The 23,607-nt window shown below is 44.5% G+C and overlaps 1 protein-coding gene across 3 annotated transcripts in view; it reads left to right on the top strand.

Moving 5' to 3' along the window:
* The window catches only part of LOC126334820 (uncharacterized), a 1,262,774-nt gene that overhangs the window by 1,021,249 nt on the left and 217,918 nt on the right, over nt 1-23,607 (top strand). The window contains exon 1 of one of the 3 annotated variants that reach the window (XM_049997464.1): nt 15,815-15,917. The exons of the other annotated variants lie outside the window; for them this stretch is intronic. Coding sequence (XP_049853421.1) covers nt 15,866-15,917 — 52 coding nt within the window. The 5' untranslated portion in view covers nt 15,815-15,865. Of the gene's footprint in view, nt 1-15,814; nt 15,918-23,607 lie in introns of those variants that run through there. 3 annotated transcript variants of the gene reach the window in all.

Genomic DNA, 23,607 nt, shown 5'->3' with positions numbered 1-23,607 from the left:
GTGTAGATCGTATACCCAGAGAGAGGGTACTAAATAGGATAGGGAAGAAAAGAAAATTGTGGCATAGCTTGGCTAAAAGAAGGGGTCGTTTGAACGGACACATCTTGAGGCATCAAGGAAACGTCAGTTTGATAACTGAGCGATAGTTTAGGCGAAGGGAGGGCGGTGGTTGGTTGGTTTGTTTGTTGATACGGGAGTGGGGACCTAACAGCGAGGTCATCGGTCCAATCGATTTAGGAAAGGATGGGGAAGGAAGTCGGCCGTGCGCTTTCAAAGGAACCATCCCGGCATTTTCCCGAAGTGATTTAGGGAAATCACTGAAAACCTGAATCAGGATGGCCGGACGAGTGTTTGAACCGTCGTCCTCCCAAATGTGAATGTGAGTCCAGTGTGGCAAGCACTGCGCCACCACCTCGCACGGGGGTCAACAGGCTTGCACAGGATTCAGTAACGTGGAGAGCTGCGTCTGGCCCATATAATTAAAGTCAATATGGAGTAGAATTTTGGCACATGTATCGTGTTCGAACATTTTGCATTACCTTGAAGAGAACGGTCTGTTGACACACGATCAACACGGATTTAGAAAACATCGTTTTTGTGAATCACAACTAGCTCTTTAATCACACGAAGTGCGGAATGCTATTAACAAAGGATTTCAAATTGTTTCCGTACTTCTAGATTTCCAGAAGGCTTTTGACATTTTACCTCCAAACTGGCTTGTAACCAAATAGAGGGCTTATGGAATTTCGTCTCAGTTATGTGACTGGATTCGTGATTTCCTGTCAGAGAGGTCACATTTTGTAGTGACTGAAGGAAAGTCATCGAGTAAAACAGAAGTGATTTCGGTCGTTCCCCTAAAGTAGTGTTATAGGCCCTCTGCTGCTCCTTATCTATATAAACGATTTAGGAGACAGTCTGAGCATCTATTTTACTTTGTCTGCAGACGACGCTGTCGTTTACCGCCCAGTAACTTCATCAGAAGATCAAAACAAACTGCAAAACCATTTATAAAAGATACCCGTACAAGCGAAAATTGGCAGTTGACCCTAAATAGTGAAAAGTATGAGGTCATTCGCATGATTGCTAAAACGAATCGGTTAGACTTCGGTTCACTATAAATCAACCAAATGTAAAGGTCATAAATTCAACTAAATATCTAGGAGTTACGGTTAAGAAGAATTTAAATTGGAAAGAACACGTAGAAAATTTTGTAGGGAAGACGTTTTATTGGCAGAACACTTAGAAGGTGCCACAGGTCCGCCGGCCTGTGTGGCCGAGCGGTTCTAGGCGCTTCAGTCTGGAACCGCGCGACCGCTACGGTCGCAGATTCGAATCCTGCCTCGGGCATGGATGTGTGTGATGTCCTTAGGGTAGTTAGGTTTAAGTAGTTCTAAGTTCTAGGGGACTGATGACCTCAGAAGTTAAGTCCCGTAGTGCTCAGGGCCATTTTTTTTTGCAACAAGTCCACTGAACAGACAGCGTACATTACGCTTGTCCGTCCTCTTTTGAAGTACTGCTGCGCGGTGTGAGATCCTTACCAATAGAATTAATGGAGTACATCGAGGAAGTTGAAAGAAGGGCTGTAAGTTTTGTATTATCGAGAAATAGGGGAGGGGGTGTCACGGACATAATACAGGATTTGGGGTGGACGACATTAAAACAAAGGCGTTTATCTTTGCGGTGGGATCTTCTCACGAAATATCAATCACCAACTTTCTCTTCCGAATGCAAAAATATTTTATTGAAGCCGTACTACATAGGGGAGAAACAATAACGAAAATAAAATAGGGGAAATCAGAGCTCGCGCGAAAAGATATAGGTGTACGTTTTTTTCCGCTCTCTGTTCGAGAGTGGAATAATAGAGAATTATTGTGAAGGTGTTTCGATGAATCCTGTGTCAGGCGCTTAATGTGATTTGCAGAGAATCGATGTAGATGTAAGTCGATTGAACCTTCTATCTGAAAACACAGCAGCAGCAGAAGCAGCAAAATGGTTCAAATGGCTCTGAGCACTATGGGACTCAACTGCTGTGGTCATCAGTCCCCTAGAACTTAGAACTACGTAAACCTAACTAACCTAAGGACATCACACACATCCATGCCCGAGGCAGGATTCGAACCTGCGACCGTAGCAGTCGCACGGTTCCGGACTGCGCGCCTAGAACCGCGAGACCACCGCGGCCGGCGCAGAAGCAGCAGCAAAGACAACAACAACAGAGTGAAACTAGCCGGCTGTCATTGAATGAACGCAAAATAGTAGTGAGATAAACGATTAATTACTTCGCAACGGAGAACATGGAGAGTTGTGGGAAATTCAGTGATTGTGAAACAAGCAAACTGCCCGCCCCACAGTACCCTGGATCCTGCATGAATCAGAGGGTTTGACGACTTACCACGTCATGTGCCTCGCTTCCTCGCTGTGACGTGCAGACTGATAGCTGTTCGTCTTCCGGAATGAGGCATTCTGCAAGCGAGCGGGTGCGGGAGCACGCAGCCGCTGACACCGCGGGAGTAGCGTGAAGTTAACCGTGCTAATCGCAGAGGCTAAGTGGGGGCCCCTGGCCGGGGCAGTGCTGCTTCCGTCGCCATGACGCCCACACCTGCCGCACGTCCGCGCCTCCCTCCTCACGCGGTAAGCGCTCTTCTAGCTCTTGTCTGACACAGCGGCCGAAGCACATTCATCTTGCGATTGTCCTGGTATGGATTATTTGGCTTGCCGATTATCCGTGCATAATTCGGAGGGTATTTAAAAAAGAAGCCTGACTCTATTATAATTACAATGGGTCTTTTGAATTAGAATACAGATTTCATGTTTATGAAGTTGTAAATGACGAAAATATACGCTAGTGGTTAAATAGCGATGTGTATATAGGGTGATTTGAGGAGTGAAGTGGCGTAGATATAGTGAACAAAATGTGTTTCGCAGAAGGGGGCGAGGTGATCGATAAAACTGTAATCACAAATGCCGTGGCACTTTGTTCAAATGGCTCTAAGCACTATGGGACTTAACATCTGAGGTCATCAGTCTCCTAGACTTAGAACTACTTAAACCTAACTAACCTAAGGACATCACACACATCCATGCCCGAGGCAGGATTAGAATCTGCGGCCGTAAGAGCAGCGCGGTCCAGGACTGAAGAGCCTAGAACCGCTCGGCCACAGCAATACCGTGGCACTGAAATGCGTTGATCTGTAACTGGGACAATATTCGTTTGATTACGCCAATGCATTGACGCTTCAGGAAATGAGTGCCTTTCCATGGTAAGAAGTGAATGAAAAACAGAAACAGAATATGTTGGACGATATTTCCCGAAAGTGGACTGAAAACACGTGATATGAAATACGGTGTATTTTAAGTGTTAATTTGTGAATAAGTTGTTTCCGGCGAGTAACGCTTAAGTAATCAGAGGCATTTCAAATGGGACATTAACGTATTTAAATAGCAGTTGCCAAAGACAACATCTGTATTTTTTGAATTATCTCATTTTGTGAGAACTGAAGTGCGATCTGTTTGATTGTTAAAAGCCATTCAGCAGTCTATATCGCATGAATTTATTTTAGTTAAGACAACTGGCTTGAACAGACTATGCTGACATCACCTCCACTTGACAGTTTGTGCGTAATGGCAGTGAAAAATGATCATGTTTTACAACAAAATATTTTTAAGACATGAGGATGGCAGCATACTCTGTCGCAACCGGTTCTGTTGAATAAAAAATATTTTATGTGATCTTGGCTGTTGAATGGTTTTTAACAATGTGGGTTTTTGGTTATTCGTAGAGTCTCCGGACCGCATTAACCAGGATTATCGAAAGTTCGCCGCGCTTCAGAAGAGTGCATATACCTCGGTATTTTATTTTGCTGTGGTAAAGCTAAGAAAGGCCACAGTTTTACTCGAAATCATCTTCCGTTCGTACGTTGTTCATGTTCTACCGTGTTGTATGGAACGTAAACTGCCACACAATTCCCTGCGGTGCTGGATTTCCATTGCTCTGCTTTCTGTCTCCTAAACTGAGTCGATTTCATTGTCAAATCACTTGTTTCAAACTGTGATCTTCTTCACGTTTTACTGCGCGTTCTCATAAGAATGTGATGCCCTAGATGTAATTAAGTCCATGCTAGAATGACTTGAGTCATGAGTCTCGTCACATTTATTCTTCGGTCTACTGCTTGTCTCATTTGTTCTCTTGCCTTATTCATAGTAATGGAAATGATGTTGGACATCCCAACATTATTTCAGTTTATACATTCTTGGTTAAAATCTGTGTATAGGTGCTTACTGAAAAATTTACAGATTGTTGTTAGTGATACTGGTGATTATTTGCTTTAATATATATATTAATAGGCTAAATTACGTGATTTTCAATACCATACTTGAAAATATTGAAATGTAACTGTAAATTATCATGGCTTTGGAAGTCTCCCCGTTGCGTAATTTGATTTGTTGCAGATCAATTTGAATGCCACATTGCCTCGGTAGGGAAACCTTCGAAGAAATTTCGTGATTTGCCACACAGTCTTCTTAAATGAAGCCTAATTAATACAACGTTGTGTTCAGCTGAGTAGCCTTTTGGTAGTTACGCTATATGTTATTTGTAGTATCACTCGAGCTGTTCGTGGTAGCTGATAAGTGTGATATTTGTGATCTCTTGACGAATTGTAGCACCAACACTACGTGTCTGTTTTGTTTTGCTTGTATTAAAGTGAGCAGAAGAAAACTGATTCTCTATCAACAGTTTAATTTTGCACTTCTCAGCCGCGTAGAATACGCAACTTTACACACAACTTTACTCGATGCTCTTCTGTCGTTCATGTCCTTGGCAGACGTTTTCAAACCCGTTGAAGTATGAGAACAGCATTCAGTATAGTTATTCGTTGTTTAAGGGCCTCAACTCGCCCATGAAATCTAAGCCCAAACAGCGCTCACGTGTTTCAGTCTAAACACTGCAACCATTGATTGAACGTGGGAAGTTAAAATTTTGTGTTAGGTTCCTCTGGCAGAATTAGGAACGGAAGGAGAGTGACCAGTGACAAGCTGGATCTATCCGTGAGGGTAGCGCAGTGCCCACGAACATTAGGGACGTCGGTCGGAATTTCGTCGCCACACACATTTCTAACTTTCTACATGCTATCAAGCGCTCGTAGGTGAAGTCAGTTAAGTCTCACTCTAACCATTCTTTCTATTGTAACTCAGCTTGCCGATTTGACTTCACTACAGCTCGAAAGAATCAACAGTATGCGGTCACGGCTTCTACGGACAAGATTGTTGTTCTATAGCTCCCTAGTGTTTACCGTTGACCTCGACGTCACACTATCGATCGTGGTACCTGAAATTTGACAGAAATGCTGCGTAGATATGATATAATTGATGGTCAGCATCAATCACATTTTGGGAAATTTGTGGTGAGTTCCTATGGGATCAAACTGGTGACATCATCGGTCCCTAGGCTTACACACTACTTAACCTATCTTACACTAACTTATGCTAAGGACAACACGCACACGCACACGCACACACACACACACACACACACACACACACACACACACACACACACACACACACACACACACACGCGCGCGCGTTAAACTATTGTCAAAATTTTATAGGTTGAACAGAAACTTTTTGATGATTTATCTAGTAATTTAATATTATGAATGAAACACACACTCCACTGGTGTGATATTCTGCAATATTTATTATTTGTTACACGAACCGGTTTTCGGCTGTTAACGATCATTAGGTACAAAGATAAGTAGCTGACAATCGCGTATCACCCGAAAACTGGTTCGTGTAAGAAATAATAATAATAATAATAATAATAATAATAATAATAATAATGATAATAATGTAGAATATTACACCAATGTTGTATGTGTTTCATTCATAATGTATAAAATATTATACCAAGAAGTGACTGCTAGTAATGTAATGTTAATGTGTTTGATATGCTACGTCTCTTTGAGGGACAGATGGAAATTCAAATTGAAATAAAAATCATTGCACCATGACCGATTTTGTCCTATTTTTTCGTGAAACGCACTTACACTCTAAGAAGACATCGGGCGCTATACGTTTCACAGCAAAAATCTCTAAAAGTTTCTCCTTAGAGATGATGCACTCATGACCTACTTAACTGTTGTACGGGAACACCAGTACATGACAAATTGCCCACAAATTACCCGCAAGGACTAAACAGATGCATCGGTGAACCGAAACATCATGACCACGTGCTTAAGAGAGTGCTAGTCTACATGTAGAAGGAAATGCAGCAATCCTAATTGATGACGTCGTGTGGTCAGTATGGGAACAAGCAAGGGTCACCTGCTGCAGAGTCAGTGTTCACCAATGTGCGCTGAACGGTGCGCCACGAACACTGCTGCCAGCGCCAGCATCACATCTGCCACCGATCGGCGCGTGCCCTGTTTTACAGAGCGGGCAGGCTTCTGAACTCCACGTCGAGTGGAGTGGCGTGGATGTGAATAGGCGTTGACGTACAGCACCTTGTGACTAATTCTGGCCTCTCCGTCCTTTAACCACTTTCCATAGATACTCACGACAGTAGCACGGGAGCAAACGACCAGCTTACCGTTTCCGAGGTGCTAATTTCCAGAAGCAACGCCACAACGATCCTCCCTTTCTCAAAATAGTTTGTGTCGATGAATTTTCCCATGTTTGGCCTATATCGTCGCTAGAGTGATCCTTACCGCGTCTACATCTACATTTATACTCCGCAAAACCCCCAGCGGTGTGTGGCGGTGGACACTTTACGTGCCACTGTCATTACCTCCCTTTCCTGTTCCAGTCGCGTATGGTTTGCGGGAAGAACGACTGCCGGAAAGCCTCCGTGCGCGCTCGAATCTCTCTAATTTTACATTCATGATCTCCTCGGGAGGTATAAGTAGGGGGAAGCAATATATTCGATACCTCATCCAGAAACGCGCCCTCTCGAAACCTGGACAGCAAGCTACACCGCGATACAGAGCGCCTCTCTTTCAGAGTCTACCACTTGAGTTTGCTAAACATCTCCGTAACGCTATCACGCTTACCAAATAACCCTGTGACGAAACGCGCCGCTTTTCTTTGGATCTTCTCTTCTTTGGATCTTCTCTTCTTTGGATCTTCGCCATTAGGTGACATTCGATCTGGTAGTGAGCAGGGGTCATAATTTTTCAGTTTATGTAACAATTTTTCCACAGAGCAGTGCAGTCAAGGTAGTACGTTACTGGCTAAGAGGGATGACAGCTGACAGGGTCGTTGAACCGTACTCGTGTACTGTCGGTTCTTCACCCGTCATCGGCTAGAGAGCAACTGCAAATAGGGCAGCTCCGGTGCGACATTTAAGAAGTCGGCCTTCGGCGTCAATTGATGAGGCAAAAACTCGGCGCGCCTGGGATCCGCTGAATCACAGCGCTGCCGCAGTCGGCTGTCTCAGTGCGTGCTTAGTGCAGCTCCTAACACGGAGCGGACACAGTTTTCCTGCTTCGCTAGACGCCTCCCATCGTGTAAACCGCCAGAGTAAGTACGCAGAGGCGTGTCATTTCGTGATAATTTGTTCAAAATGCCGGATGATTTCAATTAAAATGCAGCTATTACGGAGGTCCGATGTGGGCTCGTATGACAGAGAAACTTAGTAGATATTCAAACGCGTGGATGTGGAACCGTTTTACAGTGGGAAACAAATATGCTACAGTTTTGGCCACCAAGTGCAAATCCGGCGCTGTGTTGCATCTCGTCGACGTCTCCGGTACTCATATAGAACAAATTGTGTAAGCGGCGATTAATAATCGAATCAACATTTTGTTTGACGTTTCCTGCCCTCGTCTCTTTCCTTATCCATTACCTACGGAAACATTTCTGCGTGTCTTTCTTGCATTCACAGCGCCAGATTTGCATCTGGTGGCCAAAACTGGAACTAATTCTTACCAGTATGAATCGATTTCGCCTTAACACGTTAGAATATCTACCAGTTTTCGCTGCCGTAAGATAATTACAATCCACACTGGACCTCTGTGAGTTACTGCACTTTAATTATAACCACCCAGTACTATCTGAGAGTTACGCAACCAAAAATAATGTGTGCCCCCGTTTCGATTGCCTGTACTCTGGTCTACTGGGCACTTGTGGAATCACACTCCATCGCACATCGGATCGTACACTGTTGTGAAACTTTCTGGTACAGATTATACTCTAAACTCAGACATTGGCTTTGACAGACAACACTACTACCAACTTTCCTACATAGGCACGTGAGAGTTGCAAGATTATCGCTATTATTTTTCAAACACCGTAGAGGTTCACGTAAAAGCCTTATTGGACTACGAAGGCTGAGAAAACGGCATAGCAGACATAATGGCTTAGCTATAGTATGATAGCCCTATAAGTCGAGTTGTCCACTGTCTTAGCATAATTAGATGTACCAGTATCGAAAGATGGTGTCTCCTTTTAACTGATCTGTACCTTTCTTTGGAACGACCGCACTTCACATCCCCGTCCAGCCATCCGGGTTCAGGTTTTACGTGTTTTCCCTCAATCGTTAAAAGCAGACGCCGGCATTGTGCCTCTCCCTATCTCGGCGTGTCCTCCGTCTGTGTGGTGATTTCATCATCAACTGGGCGTTAAATCCTTGCCTCCCTTCCTCTTTTCTGACTTAGACTGCTCTTGGTCTACACTCTTATTTGGTATGCTGTGGCACAATACTTCAACGACATGGCAGTGGGAACGCATGGAAAGATGGACTCCGCTAATCACCGAAATCGGTGGTATCTGTTCTATAATTTTTTTTCAACTACCGTAAATCGCTGGATGTTACACATCGGATTCGAGATCGCATCCATATCACTTTAGGCATGCGCCCATTACATTCATAAGCGTCAATTGCCGGTCTCTCTTCAACATTGTGGTTTGCACTCGATGGTGTTCAGACAGTTAAAGCAGAGAAATAGCAGCACGTCCATGTATAGAAATACATAGTACACAAACTACACAATACACGGCCAAAATAGCATACTTGTTTCGGTGTGAATAATGAAGGTACCGCTCACTACATTAGAAACTAGTAGAGATTGTCATTTTTTCAGTTCTTAATACTTTTATCTTTGTTTAATTTTCTAACTATTATAGTTCTTATAAATGGCATCTCTTCCGACTTGCAATTTAGAATAATGACTGTTTCAGGATGAAAATTTTGTGATTTCGAAAAATACATGTAATCCTGAATGCTCATTATTTTACGTACTTCAGTGTGTTTATATGATTGCCTACTGGCACGCATTCATTACCGATGCTCCTCATTATTGACGCTTTCCTAAACGTGTATTTATCCAGATTAGCGCAAGGTATTTGTTAGATTATGTATGTTTGTATAAAAAGCACATATACTGTTTTACTAGTGATATAATCCCTTGATATTTATTCAGTCTTTTTTATACCGATTTACATGTATTTTTGATCTTAAAAAAATCATCTACCCTCAGTATTAGAAACGTTTATATTATATTGCTTCTAGCTTCAGTTCGTGGGTCCCAAAAGTTGTCCCATGCTGTCTCCTTATCAATTACAACCCTTATCGATAAACCATATTTCTAATTCTTGTACTGTCCGTTAGCTTTTCCTTTGTCGATGCGCTTTATTGTGTCCCTGAGTAAGGGCACTTATTACCGGCAAACAAGAAAATGTTCAAATGTGTGTGAAATCGTGTGGGACTTAACTGCTAAGGTCATCAGTCCCTAGGCTTACACACTACTTAACCTAAATCAGCCTAAGGACAAACACACACACCCATGCCCGAGGGAGGACTCGAACCTCCGCCGGGACCAGCAGTTAGCGGCAAACGCTTGTGGCTCTACTGGAAGAAAATTTGTGCATTTAGTAGTTCTTCTCACACACTCAAGCAAACGGGAAAAGTGTCTCGCGTATAGTGAACAAGCTGTCGATACATGGTTAAACACAAATAAAGCAGGAGTTAGTTTCTAAATGAAACTTTTAGCCAGTAGCGTGCTTTCGCAAGCATGCACAAATTCATCGCGCCCCCACACGTCTGAAGCGTGCTTGTCCACCCAACCGTTTGTTTACCAGACGGTGTCGATCTTAGGCGACGATGCGCGGGCATTGGCAGCATTGTTGCTTGTGTTACGAACAGAACAAATGCTGAAACGTGGTGACGTGCGGAATAAGGAGTGGTTAAAGAAACAAAAATCGTATCCCATATTAACTTATTCAGTGAACTGAAGATATATTCTCGTGACTGGCGTAATTATCTCAGGATAAGTGAAGAAACGTATTTAAATCTTGTCACTCGTTACGCTCTTGATTAAAAAGCAGGAAGGATACAATGATGAGGGAGGCTGTAACACTACAAGAAAGATAAACAGAAACATTGCGATGTATCGCGACAGGGAGGAGTTAAGACCAACTCAAATACACATGTATAATTTGTGCAACTCGGTTTCAAAGAATTTATTTATTTTTATTGTCGTTTCTTTGGTTGTTGTAGGATCTAAGTCAAATGGTTCAAATGGCTCTGAGCACTATGGGACTTAACTTCTGAGGTCATAAGTCCCCTACAACTTAGAACTACTTAAACCTAACTAATCTAAGGACATCACACAGATCCATGCCCGAGGCAGGATTCGAACCTGCGACCTTAGCGGTCGCGTGGTTCCAGACTGTAGTGCCTAGAACCGCTCGGTCACTCCGGCCAGCCAGGATCTAAGTACTTCAGGTGCAGCATTGTTGAGTTATTTTACTTTTTTCGTTCCATTAGGATGGATGCCTTTCAAAGGTACAAATAAACTGCTCCATCCATTCGCGATTGATATTTCTGGTATCAGGCCCGTTGGCTTCGGGAACACGCTACTGTGTTCACTGTGCGGAGACTGTCTCGTAACTTCAAATGGTTAAAGTGGCTCTAAGCATTATGGGACTTAACATCTGAGGTCATCAGTCCCCTAGACTTAGAACTACTTAAACGTAACTAACCTAAGGACATCACACACATTCATGCCCGAGGCGGGATCGAACCTGCTACCATAGCAGCAGCGCGATTCCGGACTGAAGCGCCTAGAACTGCTCGGCCACAGCGGCCGGCTGTCACGGAACTGAAGAAAAATGTTAGCACAAGCATCCCTATTCTTGGTACACGCGGTCAAGCATACACACGCTTGAATACTTGCACAAGCATGCATAATCGAAATTCGATCAAGCTTCAAGCTGCTTGTACGGTAGTGAGCTTGCGCAAATTTATCCTACACTCGCTAAAAGTGTGCTTGCGCAAGCACTGACTCTGAAGTACGTAGTTCTGTGTGTTGCCACCTGTACGCAGCAAGGAGCGACAGTGGTAAGAGAGTGTGTTTGTAAGAAATGCCGGCGGATTTACTGCTAGAGTGCTACCAACCAAGGTCTCATAGTAAAACTTAATTACAAAAAAAAAGCGTACACGTCTGTGCGCTGAAGGCGCTTCGCTATTAATATACATCACGGGCTCGTTTGCAGATCCGCCTTCAGGCACGAGGTTTTGCCGAACGTAACGAATCATCGACTGCACGCTAATTGGTTCTGTATCTAACGACGGAGCTTTGTTGGTACGCGCGCTTGGACACACACAAAGGACTCGAGCACGCGTGATTTAATGCACATCGTCAGCTGGCCGAGTCATTAGGATGGGAGAGGCAAGCGCGGTCATGGCTGTTGACGCGCGCATTTGCATAATGGCATTAACAAAGTCAATTTACACCATTAGACGCGCCGCTCAGCAGCCAGCCAGGAAACACGCGAGCCGCGGCGGCAAGGACGGCCGCGGGACAAAGCGAAGGCGGCGGCGGGTCTAGTCAGTCCATTGCGCCACACGGCGTACCTGTCCGCCGGACAGCCGTAAAGCAAACCTGTTGTGACGCCCGCGAAATTGTTCACGCCTGCCGTAGACGGTGGAATCGTAACTGCATCTGAGCCTGCGTACCACTTCTGTAGCTCTTCTAATCAATTGCCGCATCGGCTCGAATAGGAGACAAATATAAGTGACTTGTATATACAAGGGGCGTTTGAAAAGTCCGTGCAAAGTCCGAGAGATGGCATTACCGGCGTGTATCGAGGTCATGTTTAGTTAGTAGCATCTTTGGAAAGAACGCACACCAAGTTTCAGCCATATTGGTCTATTTCTTTGTGTTTGGCATTCGTGTGAATCAAGGAAGTCGAGCGATGGTAAAAAAAAATGAACGAAAAAGAATTTCGTGTCGTGATGAAACATTATTTTATCAAAGTCAAAACGCCTCAGGAGACTAAAGAGAAGCTTGATAAACATTATAGTGACTCTGCACCTTTGATTAGAACAGTTTATAAGTGGTTTCAAAATTTTCGGAGTCGCTCGAACATCAGTGATTCTCCTTGGGCAACACAAAACTGAAGCACCACCAAGCAGTCATCCGTCCTGAAGCCCTGTAGGATTCAGACTGTACTCGATAGGAATGGCCTCATAGACAAACTTGAGATCCAGGCGAGAAAGATAACCCGTATAATCTATTTAGGAGACATGCTGAGCAGACCTCTTAGATTGTTTGCAAATGATGATGTCGTTTAACGTGTAATAAAGCCATCAGAGGAGTAAAAGCAACTGTAGAATTATTTAGGCAGTATTTCTGTAAGCTGAGAAAAGTGGCAGTTGACACTAAATAATGAAAAGTGCAGGTCATCCACCTTTAAATTAGGTTACACTATAAATCACACAGATCGAAACGCTCATTCAACTAAATTTCTACGGATTACAATTACGAATAACTAGTGTTGGAATTATTACGTAGGTGATGTCGTGAAAAAGTAGGACCAAAGACTGTGTTTTGTTGGCAGAACACATAGAAAATGCGGAAATCTGCTTAAGACCTATTACAGTAATGCTGCAGGGTATGGTGCCCTCACCAGATAGAGTGGATGTAAGATATCTTGAAAGTTCAGAGTAGGGCAGCTCGTTTTATGTTATCACGAAATACGGGTGATACGCCAGTTGGGGTGGCTATTGGAATTGAAATCACCAATTTTGAAGAATGCGAGAATATTTTCCTGACGCCCATCTACACAGGGAGAAATATTCATCCGAATAAAAAAAAAATTGAGAAATCAGAACTCGCACGGAAAGAATTAAGCGCCCGTTTGTCTCGCGCTGTTTCGGAGTGAAACAATAGAGAAATAGATTGATCCTCTGCCACGCACTTACGAGTGAACTGCAGAAGTGTCATGTAGATGTAGAAAATACTGGGATCAGTTACGGAAGTTAAGGAATATTAGAGACGACCAAACGAGGAGCTCTACAAATATTGTGAAAAAGATGAAGGACGTAGCTAGGATGAATCGTCTAGCCTTATGTGGACGTGTCTACAGGATGCGTTCCACAGGTTGTCCAGTCAGCTTCACGCATACTGGGCAAAAGAGGAAAACCAAGTCAGAATTGTTGATGGAAGTGACGGGGAAAACCAAGTCAGAACTGTTGATGGAAGTGATGAAAGATTTGCAGGGACTGGATGGTACAGAAAGAGACTTAATGGACTGGACGCCTCTCGGGAGAATGCTTAAGCAAGTGAGACTCCATGGCAAACCACCAAGAAAGAATATAGGTGCCAAGAAGAGAGGAGAGGAAGGAACAACACAGGAAGAAGTTGTAGAACCATTGGGAAGCATTAAAACCTACTCCAAACACAGTAGTTAAATGTCATGGTCGATAAGCCGCCCATCCACAGACGGACCAGTCGGTCAACACTCACCCCGCTCAGCTGGTCTGCCCTGATGTTCGCCTTTGTGGTGTACGATTTTACGAGGATTGGGTCCAGGATCCGGGTGTATCGGCTCCACCGGCGCACAGGTAGCTACTGGCCCCGACCTCTACCTACCGGCTGCCACCCCACCCTCCGTCCTTTTCCCTTCTGTTTCGGCATGGTAAAAGTTGCCACGACCCTGGGCGCAGGTCGGGTCCACCACGAAGTCGCTGTTTGTCCACACTTTTCGGCTACCCGTTCAATGGGGGGAGGAGAAGGGGGCGGCGGCGCTTTTAGTTGGCCTATAGAAGACAAGAAGACGAAATAGTTAGGTTTTGATCTGAATCACTATTGTGTTAAGTGTATTCCTCTTACACTACTGGCCATTAAAATTGCCACACCACGAAAATGACGTGCTACAGACGGGAAATTTAACCGACAGGAAGAAGATGCTGTGATATACAAATGATTAGCTTTTCAGAGCATTCACACAAGGTTGGCGCCAGTGGCGACACCCACAACGTGCTGACATGAGGAAAGTTTTCAACCGATTTCTCATACACAATAGTAGTTGACCGGCGTTGCCTGGTGAAACGTTGTTGTAATGCCTCGTGTAAGGAATAGAAATGCGTACCATCACGTTTCCGTCTTTGATAAAGGTCGGATTGTAGCCTATCGCGATTGAGGTTTATCGTATCGCGACATTGCTGCTGGCGTTGGTCGAGATCCAATGACTGTTAGCAGAATATGGAATCGGTGGGTTCAGGAGGGTAATACGGAACGCCGTGCTGGATCCCAACGGCCTCGTATCACTAGCAGTTGAGATGACACGCATCTTATCCGCATGGCTGTAACAGATCGTGCAGCCACGTCTCGATCCCTGAGTCAACGAATGGGGACTTTTGCAAGACAACGGCCATCTGCACGAACAGTTCGACGACGTTTGCAGCAGCATGGACTATCAGCTCGGAGACCACTGCTGCGGTTGCCCTTGACGCTGCATCACAGACAGGAGCGCCTGCGATGGTGTATTCAACGACGAACCTGGGTGCACGAATAGCAAAACGTCACTTTTTCGGATGAATCCAGGTTCTGTTAACAGCATCATGATGGTCGCATCTGTGTTTGGCGACATCGCGGTGAACGCACGTTGGAAGCGTGTATTCGTCATCGCCATACTGGCGTACCACCCGGCGTGATGGTATGGGGTGCCATTGGTTACACGCCTCAGTCACCTCTTCTTCGCATTGGCGGCACTTTGAACAGTGGACGTTACATTTCAGATGTGTTACGACCGTGGCTCTACCCTTCATTCGATCCCTGCGACGCCCTACATTTCAGCAGGATAATGCACGACCACATGTTGCAGGTCCTGTACGGGCCTTTTTGGATACAAAAAATGTTAGACTGCTGTCCTGGCCAGCACATTCTCCAGATCTCTCACCAACTGAAAACGTCTGGTCAATGGTGGCCAGTCACTACTCTTGATGAACTGTGGTATCGTGTTGAAGCTGCATGGGCAGCTGTACCTGTACACGTCATCCAAGCTCTGTTTGACTCTATGCCCAGGCGTATCAAGGCCGTTTTTAGGTCCTGAGGTGGTTGTTCTGGGTACTGATTCCTCAGGATCTATGCACCTAAACTGAGTGAAAATGTAATCACATGTCAGTTCTAGTATAATCTATTTGTCCAATGAATACCCGTTAACATCTGCGTTTGTTCGTGGTGCAGCAATTTTAATGGCCAGTAGTGTACATGTTGCACTGTACAAGTGAAGGAAGGAGGAAGGATAGGCCAGAGTGGACGAGGTTAGTGTGGCGGCCAGCCAGCGCAGTGACCCTCGAGGAGGCAGGACAGGACGAGGGGCCACGGTGAGCCACCTGAGCCAGCGATGAGCCGTGGAGAGGCAGCCGGAGCCTCGTTACTGGAGACCCCGGGGCGCCACGGCCCAACGGCGCAAGCGCCAGCCTCTCAAGACGGCCGCCGCCGGCTGAGACACCGGACGTGTCCAATTAAAGGGCCCGCCCACCAGCCTAGCCGGGATTGTGCCCGGTCGCTGGCACCGCGGCAGTCGGCCCGTCACCGGGCGCGCACGCGGGCGTCGCCGCCGTGGTCGCAGAGCGCAGATGCCGTCCGCGCCGTGGCCTCCGCTGCCCCGCCGCCTGCACAGCCATCGAGGTAACTCTGGAGGCCGACCACGTGGGACTCTCGCTGCTCCTTACCGTAGAGTAAACATTACTCTGAGAGTGGAAGCGGTTGCCCAGCTCGTAGCTCAAAATCAGCAAGTGTTTTCCCCCTCTTCGTACTCTTTAACTACCAGAGGCTTCATGTTCGATTGAAGTGGAGAAGTGTCACCAAGATGATCTCAATCGACTGCCTCCGTCACTGTCAGTGGCTAGTGACGCGTGCCACTATCGTTTCTCGGTCTCAAGCTCGTGCTCTAGTGGCTAGCGTTGCTGCCTCTGGATCACGGGGGTCCCGAGTTCGATTCCCGGCCGGGTTGGTGATTTTCTCTGCCCGGTGACTGGTTGTTTGTGTTGTTCTCGCCATTTCATCATCTTTCGTGAAAGTGGCTAGACTGGACTGTGTAAAGACCGGGACTTTGTACGGGCGATGATGACCGCACAGTTGAGCGCCCCACAAACGGAACGTCACATCAACTACCGTGTTTCTTGTTATTTTTTTCACGTTGCCCTCTGACGCACACGATCTGTGCAGTTCAGAAAATCTCGAGGAAGGGTCCACTACTCCCCCTACCCGAATTCCACAACTTGCCCAACCAGGTAGGAGAGGTCGTACATATATAACAGGCAGTCAAATGAAATGGGAAAAAAGTAACTAAACTGTTTATGCTTTCAGAAGTAATCGTCGTAGCTGGTATTACATTTATCGCAATGTGAGACAAGGTGGTGAGTGCCTTTATGGAAATACGTTTGCGATTGTAGTTAGGCTTGACACGAAGGAGATTGTCAGCTACGAATGTTTTTCTTCAGGGCGTTCCAACATCAGAGATATGTAAGCAGGACGGAAACGTTTTTCTATTATTTTTTACCTTTTCTCAAGCTTTGTTATCCTCATTAATTTTCTAAAACGGTTAGTAAACAAATAGTGGTATCTCAAAGTGGAAGAAGAAAGTATGATTCTAATCCACGTCAACGTTGCCTCAACGGCGTAACTAGGGTGTAGGGGGTGTATAGGAGCCAGGGGGGGGGGGGGGTGCATTTTTGTGACAGGCGAAAAAGTGAGGAAGGTGAAAAAGTGGTTCAATTGGCTCTAAGCACTATGGGACTTAACATCTGAGGTCATCAGTCCTCTAGATTTAGAACTAGTTAAGCCTGTTTACTGTTTAACTAACCTGACCGCAACAGCAGCGTGGTTCCTACCTTACGTGCCTAGAACCGCTCGGTCACAGCGGCCAGCGAGGAAGGGGGAAAGAAAAGGGGGGAAATGGAAAACAAATTAGAGGATGGAATGAGTATATAGTGGTGGTAGTAATAGTAGTAGTAGTAGTAGTAGTAGTAGTAGTAGTAGTAACAACAGAAGTAATAGAAGAAGAAGAAAGAAGGGAAAGGATTGGTGAGCACTAAAATGGAAAGGAGGGGGAGGTGTATGAAAGGAAATCACGAGGATATGCAGATTGTACTCCTCCATAAGACCTGTCTTTTCCCTAGTACAGAGACGGTTGTGTCTTGTTTTCGGCTAGTGATGGAGCCGCTCCAGTGGAGAGCAAGCGGACAAATCCGTTCCTTTCAGGGAGGCCGGCGGGGATGGCCGAGCTACAGTCTGGAACCGTGTGGATGTGTGTTATGTCCTTAGGTTAGTTAGGTTTAAGTAGTTCTAAGTTCTAGGGGACTGATGGTCTCAGATGTTAAGTCCCATAGTGCTCTGAGCCATTTGAACCATTTTTTGCGATGCAGTGAAGCCCACAGTAAGTCTGGGGAATTAGACCACAATTATTGTACTGATATCTGAGACACTAAAATCTTGTTTTATGTTGAAGTACTTTACAGGGAGTTCTATGCAATGTGAGGCAGGCACTAGTGCTTATATTTATATTTCTTCTAAACTTTAAAAGCTTCTTATGAACTATAGATTAATTTGCGATTTTCCGAGAAGAAGATATTGATACCATTTCGCTGTTCCTTACGATTACAAATCTTTTGAGGGCATTACCTCAGTCCTTTCAGTAGCCGACTACAGTGTTGCCCTTCGCGACTTAAAAATAGGAGATCAGTATCCTGGTGGCGTTGGCTACCTTCGTCCGTACTATGTACTTGGCAGAGTAGGAGGAATGGATTGCTAGTTAGCAAAGAAAGCGCTAATGGCTTAGGTTAAAAATCAAACTTCTCCACAGTCCGTGGGTGCTTGATGATGACCTTTGGCACGAGGCCTTAGTCATTATCACCTCTATTTTGAAGACACATACTTGCCAAAGGAAGGTGCATTCATTGTGTGTCGAGTGCGTGAGGTTTGTGTGAGAACTAGTTTATTACTTAACACCTGAATGAAACCACACCCAGGATAGTATAACATCAAAGTTATTAAGTGGCGTGCGGATCTGATCGCAGTGTTGCTCGCTCCTCTGTCTCGCAAGACAGACGTAACATGAAGTTTCGCGTGGCTAGGGCCTCCCGTCGAGTAGACCTGTCGCCTGGTGCAAGTCTTTTTAGATGACTCCACTTCGGCGACTTGCGTGACGATGTGGATGATATTATGTTGAAGACAGCACAACACACAGCCCCCGAGCGGAGAAAATCTCCGATCCAGCCGGGAGTCGAACCCGGGTCCCTCGCATGGCATTCTGTCGCGCTGACTACTCAGGTGTAGAAAAGAACAGATCTAATATCAGTTGTAACTAAGGGGAAGTGTGGATCATTTGAAACTTAGTGCTAGTGCTTACCAGTGTGGAGTACTGCTCCAGCGTCTAGAGACCTTATCAATTAGACATGGCAGCAACTGTCCAACTAATTCAGAGAATGCCCGCGAAGATGTTGAAAAGTTAGTATAATCAATACGAAAGTGTATTGTGCATGACCGGCAGTGGTGGCCGAGCGGTTCTAGGCACTTCAGTCTGGAACTGCGCGACCGCTATGGTCGCAGGTTCGAATCCTTCATCGGGCATGGATCTGTGTGATGTCCTTAGGTTAGTTAGGTTTAAGTAGTTCTAAGCTCTTGGGTACTGATGACCTCAGATGTTAAGTCCCATAGTGCTCAGAGCCATTTGAACCATTTTGTATTGTGCTTGGTCGAGGAACTTAAATGGGGTTCTGTGAGAGCTGACATTCTTCTCGCGAATTCCTGTTGGGTAAATTCAGAGAACCGTTGTTCGAGAAAGACTACAACAATTCTAGTTTCTTCAGCAGATTACATTTTAAGCCACATTTTGACGTGTACCGAGGCATACACGTTAAGCCACATTTTGAGGTGTACTGAGGCTTACAGAGAGCCTTTTGGCTTCTATTCACACTCGATTGGAATAAGATAGAAATTCGGTAGTTTTTGTACAGACTATTCTCCGCCGTACATTGTACCGTGGCTTACGGAGTATAGGTGTAGACTTTCACAGCTGCTACGTGTTACACTGTATGAACGGGCCTGAATAACATAACATCTTCAACTGTTATTTAGTTACTGACCAGAAAAGGTATCAATTTCATGGCTATTGGGGGCAAGACAGGTCTGGTCCTGTCACATTTGCGTCTGTGCTCCGCAAGCCACATTATGGTGTAAGGCGGAGGGTACTTTGTGTACAACTGTCAGTTCCTTTCTTTCCTGTTCCAGTGGCAAATGGACCGTGAGAAGAACGATTGCTCTGGCGGATCCATCGATGAATAAGTGACAGGGGATGGTACTTAGTCCCAGAATAAACGCGATATTCAAGCACCATTTTACTCACGATTAATGTTAAAAAATATATCGGCTCAGCCACTTGTTTATATATTTTTTTAACATTGACATTCACAACCACGACCTCTGATCCAGTATGGATAAAATCAGAATTACTCACGATTAGTTTTTAACAAATTTACTGGCAGGAATTTGATTTTCGAAGAAAACCGAGGTGATGCCAAGAAAAAAATTGCAGAAGGCCTATCGATTATTATCTAAAAATGAAGATCACAGAACAAAACATGGAGGAGTGGTTGCGAAGCACAGGCTTTAGGTGACGAATAGCCCATTTCGAGATTTCATGTGTGGATGAGAATCGTTTCTTGATTTTGTAGATTGGCTCGGTACAAAAGTTGTACGCTAATAGTACCTCCCATATTTGTACTTACATTCGTCGTAAGCTGACTCATGGTTATCGTTTGTGACTTACGCGCGTATTTTGGAGTAAAAAGTCTGTGAATAAGCGTCTCCGCCCCCGCCTGGCAATATGCTGATTCGACAAGGCACTCAGCGACACGTGCCGTATGATTTGGCCCGTCCAGTCATTAACAGTGGCTTGGCGAGCGTTAGTAGCTCGTAGCTTGTTGTGGGGGCCACGGCTTGCCACAGTCGCAGTTCAGCAATCAACCTCTGGATGCAAAGTAAAATTGATGTTCCTTAATGGCAAGTATCTCAAATATAGTTATTCTCCTTTAGTTCCTCCTCCTCCTTTTTCTTTTTCTTCTTCTTCTTCTTCTTCTTCTTCTTCTTCTTCTGCTGACGACTAGGATTGCCGCTGTTGTCTGCCTTATTCCATGGATGTACGGAACCAACTGCTGTCCCATCTCTTGTTTGGTCTTCCGGGAAGTCGTTTCCCGTGCTAGCGTTGAAGGGTCCATCCTTTCTACACGATCGCTCCAATATCCTTTTCTCTTCTAGTTCCAAGATGGAAACGCTACTGACAGGAACAAATGTGAAATATGATGCGATAGTATGGTTCATAATGAAAGCGATCTTTGTGGTGATCTTGGTGGGTCGTGAGCATGGACCCTTAGTGGCATTTTCTCACTATCGATATCCTAAGAAATGACGTAAGCTTATTACCGATTAAGTTCTTTCCCAGTGGAATTCACCGGCAAGAAACTTTTATCTGCATTTCATTCTTTGTCTTGTACATAATGATTTATTTTTTGCTTCATTTTCTTCGTTTTTACAAATCGAAGAAGTCGAGATCGCCGTTCACCATGTGACATACATTTCATTAAATCGGCCAGCTCAGTGGAACTGGAAGAGTAGCTCAATACAGACGTGGTCTTGCGCTCCTCGATAAGGTCGTGTGTGAATTTTGATGCATGAGAAGTCAGACTGGAGATGCTGACTTGTCTTCTTGATGTATGTTTTGAGTTCGTGGTGGTGGCTTTCAAAATGGAGATCCCATTTGAGTCTACATGCGCCTACATTTATTGCTTCCATTGCTCAAAGCGTGTCGAGAGGCTGCGAACAACTCTACCTCCCAGCGGAGCCGAAGATCACGTCTGCAATAAACTGCTCGTCCATGCCACTGAGTTGAGCGACTTTGGCCACAGATGTCACAGTGCAGGTACATGGCGTTCAAAGTCGCGGAACAGTCAACCGCTAATACATCAAGACAAAATAGATGCTCAGTAATGCAAACATCTTCGTTTCATCTGTGTTAAAGTGATACATTTTATAATTTTACTAAAATAACACACATTTTCCCGACTTGATTCGGCAACACTGTGTGAAATGTTACCACAGTATAATAAGTTTCTTTTTAATTAAATAAAATGTTTCGGCACCTCGGTGACTTGCTACATACGTAGATGTTCTTACGTAATTATTTCGGAGAATAAAATAGAAAGTGTGGTGTGTCAGAATATGATGCAATGAAAAATATTGATGTAGGCACTCGAGGATGACAGCATGCTGCAAAAACCGCTCGTGAATTTTAGAACAACGACTGCATTGTTTTAGAGAAACAGAAGAAAATCTGCTAAAGTTGAAACAGTTGAGAACTGAATCTTGCTTACGAATATAGCCGACTTTCTAAATCTCCAGAACCTGTTGGAAAGTTTTTTGGCCGTTGGTCTGTTGATTTGCCTACACCCGGTTTGGTAGCATCCGACCGTAGGTGTATTTGAAGTTATGGGTCATTTGAATTTGATAAACTCCACATTCGACTTCAGTGCACTTTCTGATTCTCTTGCCGACATTGAGTCGCTCTTCTGAGTTCATATTAGCGATCTTTTATGAGGGTAACAGTATCCATAATCCTAACGAGCAGTTCGACTGTTGTGTACAGTCTTTCTTTGCCGACTCCACCTTTCAAGCATCCCCACGGGCAAAAATCTAAAAGGGTAGGATCCTTGTACCTTGGTGCCCAAGAAATGTGAACATTTCTGCCGATACGCTTCCAGGAAATGTTAGGTTTAGATGATGTGTCACTAGGCGACTAGAATGTGCAAGGGCCCTGTCGTCCTAGCGGAACATACCCACCCAAATGAGTCTCCTCCAGTAATGCTGAAGGTGTAGATAACGGCGACCTGTAAGGCGACACGGTAGCACAGAAGGCGAAATCAACTGATCGCAGATCCTGCCGCACCACACATTCTGCAGAGGAGCGTTCTGGAAACTGTGTGTCCATCAGTGCATTTAACTTTTGTGAGGTCATTGCTGTGAGTTAAGTGTTATTGATATTGCCACGTGTGACAGTAGCTTCGTCAGTTAACAGTAGTATTGGGATTACTCGGCGATTTGCATTTAGTCTACGAAAAAATTCTGCTCACCTATCTTCACTTCGTTCTCTATGTGTTGAATGCGCTGTAAATGATGAGAATAGAAGTCATGCATGTGTATTGGCCGCCAAATTGTTGTGTGCGGAACAGTGCTGTGATCTAAAACTTCTGATTTATTGCACATTCGCAACGTACGTACTACTGCCACGTATTAAATTTTTTTAGATTATTACCCCTTTGAGTACCAGTGGTTTTGGCCTGAAATCACCATTTTGTTAATTTTCTTCGCATGAAACCATCGATGATTTTGGAAGACGGAGACATATGGTGGTAAACTGAGGTACCTTTACGAATGTAGTGCGTTGTATCAGTCACTTAACAGCATTGAAAACAATTGTTGGCGCGTAGATAACGCTACCTGATTGTAAGACATTGCGACATGCGGTTTTTTATAGTGCCTATATCGAGATCTTTGACCGTCAAAGCAAGTATATCTAAAGTTATTGTAACGTAAATTTAGTTCGTATTACTGCTTTTATGAGTGGTTCCTAAATGACACCACTGAGGTAGTATAGAGTTTTTATACAAAAATGATTAAATATTAGGCCCAGTTTTGCTTGTTAATTAGGACTATAATTTGTTTTAGTCATTATGATTTGATCAAAGTTTCGGATTGTTCGATTGTGCTTCGGAAAAATGCGAGTTTGCTTTCAAATATATGAAATAAAATTATGGGCCGCCGGCAATTGCGTGTCGCAGTAGTTCCAAAACTACCTCCTTAAAATTATTGATTCATTACTTTTTGCCATATTTCTTCTTGTATTCGTTGCTTACTTTTGTGAAAAATTTTAAAATTATGTGTTTTTTTTCATGTTCTTGGGCCTCAAAGGGTTATATTAACAAGCATGCGAAAGCAAACGTGACTGGGAATATAAGTTAATTATAACATTACTCTTATTCCTCTCCATTTGGAGTATTGATAAAGATCAGCGGCACGTTAACACAGCGAAACTCAACTTCTCGCGAGAAATGGGTGCCGGGTCGTCATTAGCTGAGTCAACCATGCGAGAAAGTCCGTTCCCTGGCGGCAACGCTCCTCGTTGAACATCAAACAAATAGAGGAAAATGACCAGAGGCGAGTGGGACTTGTCCACCGAGACTTCCGTACTAACATAATTATGTATAGGGACAGTTCATCCATTCCGGAGGTCCAGAATCTGTACCATTTTTGACTGTTATTAATA

The sequence above is a fragment of the Schistocerca gregaria genome, chromosome 2 (genome assembly GCF_023897955.1).
Source record: "Schistocerca gregaria isolate iqSchGreg1 chromosome 2, iqSchGreg1.2, whole genome shotgun sequence".
Lineage (NCBI taxonomy): Eukaryota > Metazoa > Arthropoda > Insecta > Orthoptera > Acrididae > Schistocerca > Schistocerca gregaria.
Note: the sequence above shows the minus strand (reverse complement) of the source record. Positions and strands in the feature narration are given on the sequence as shown.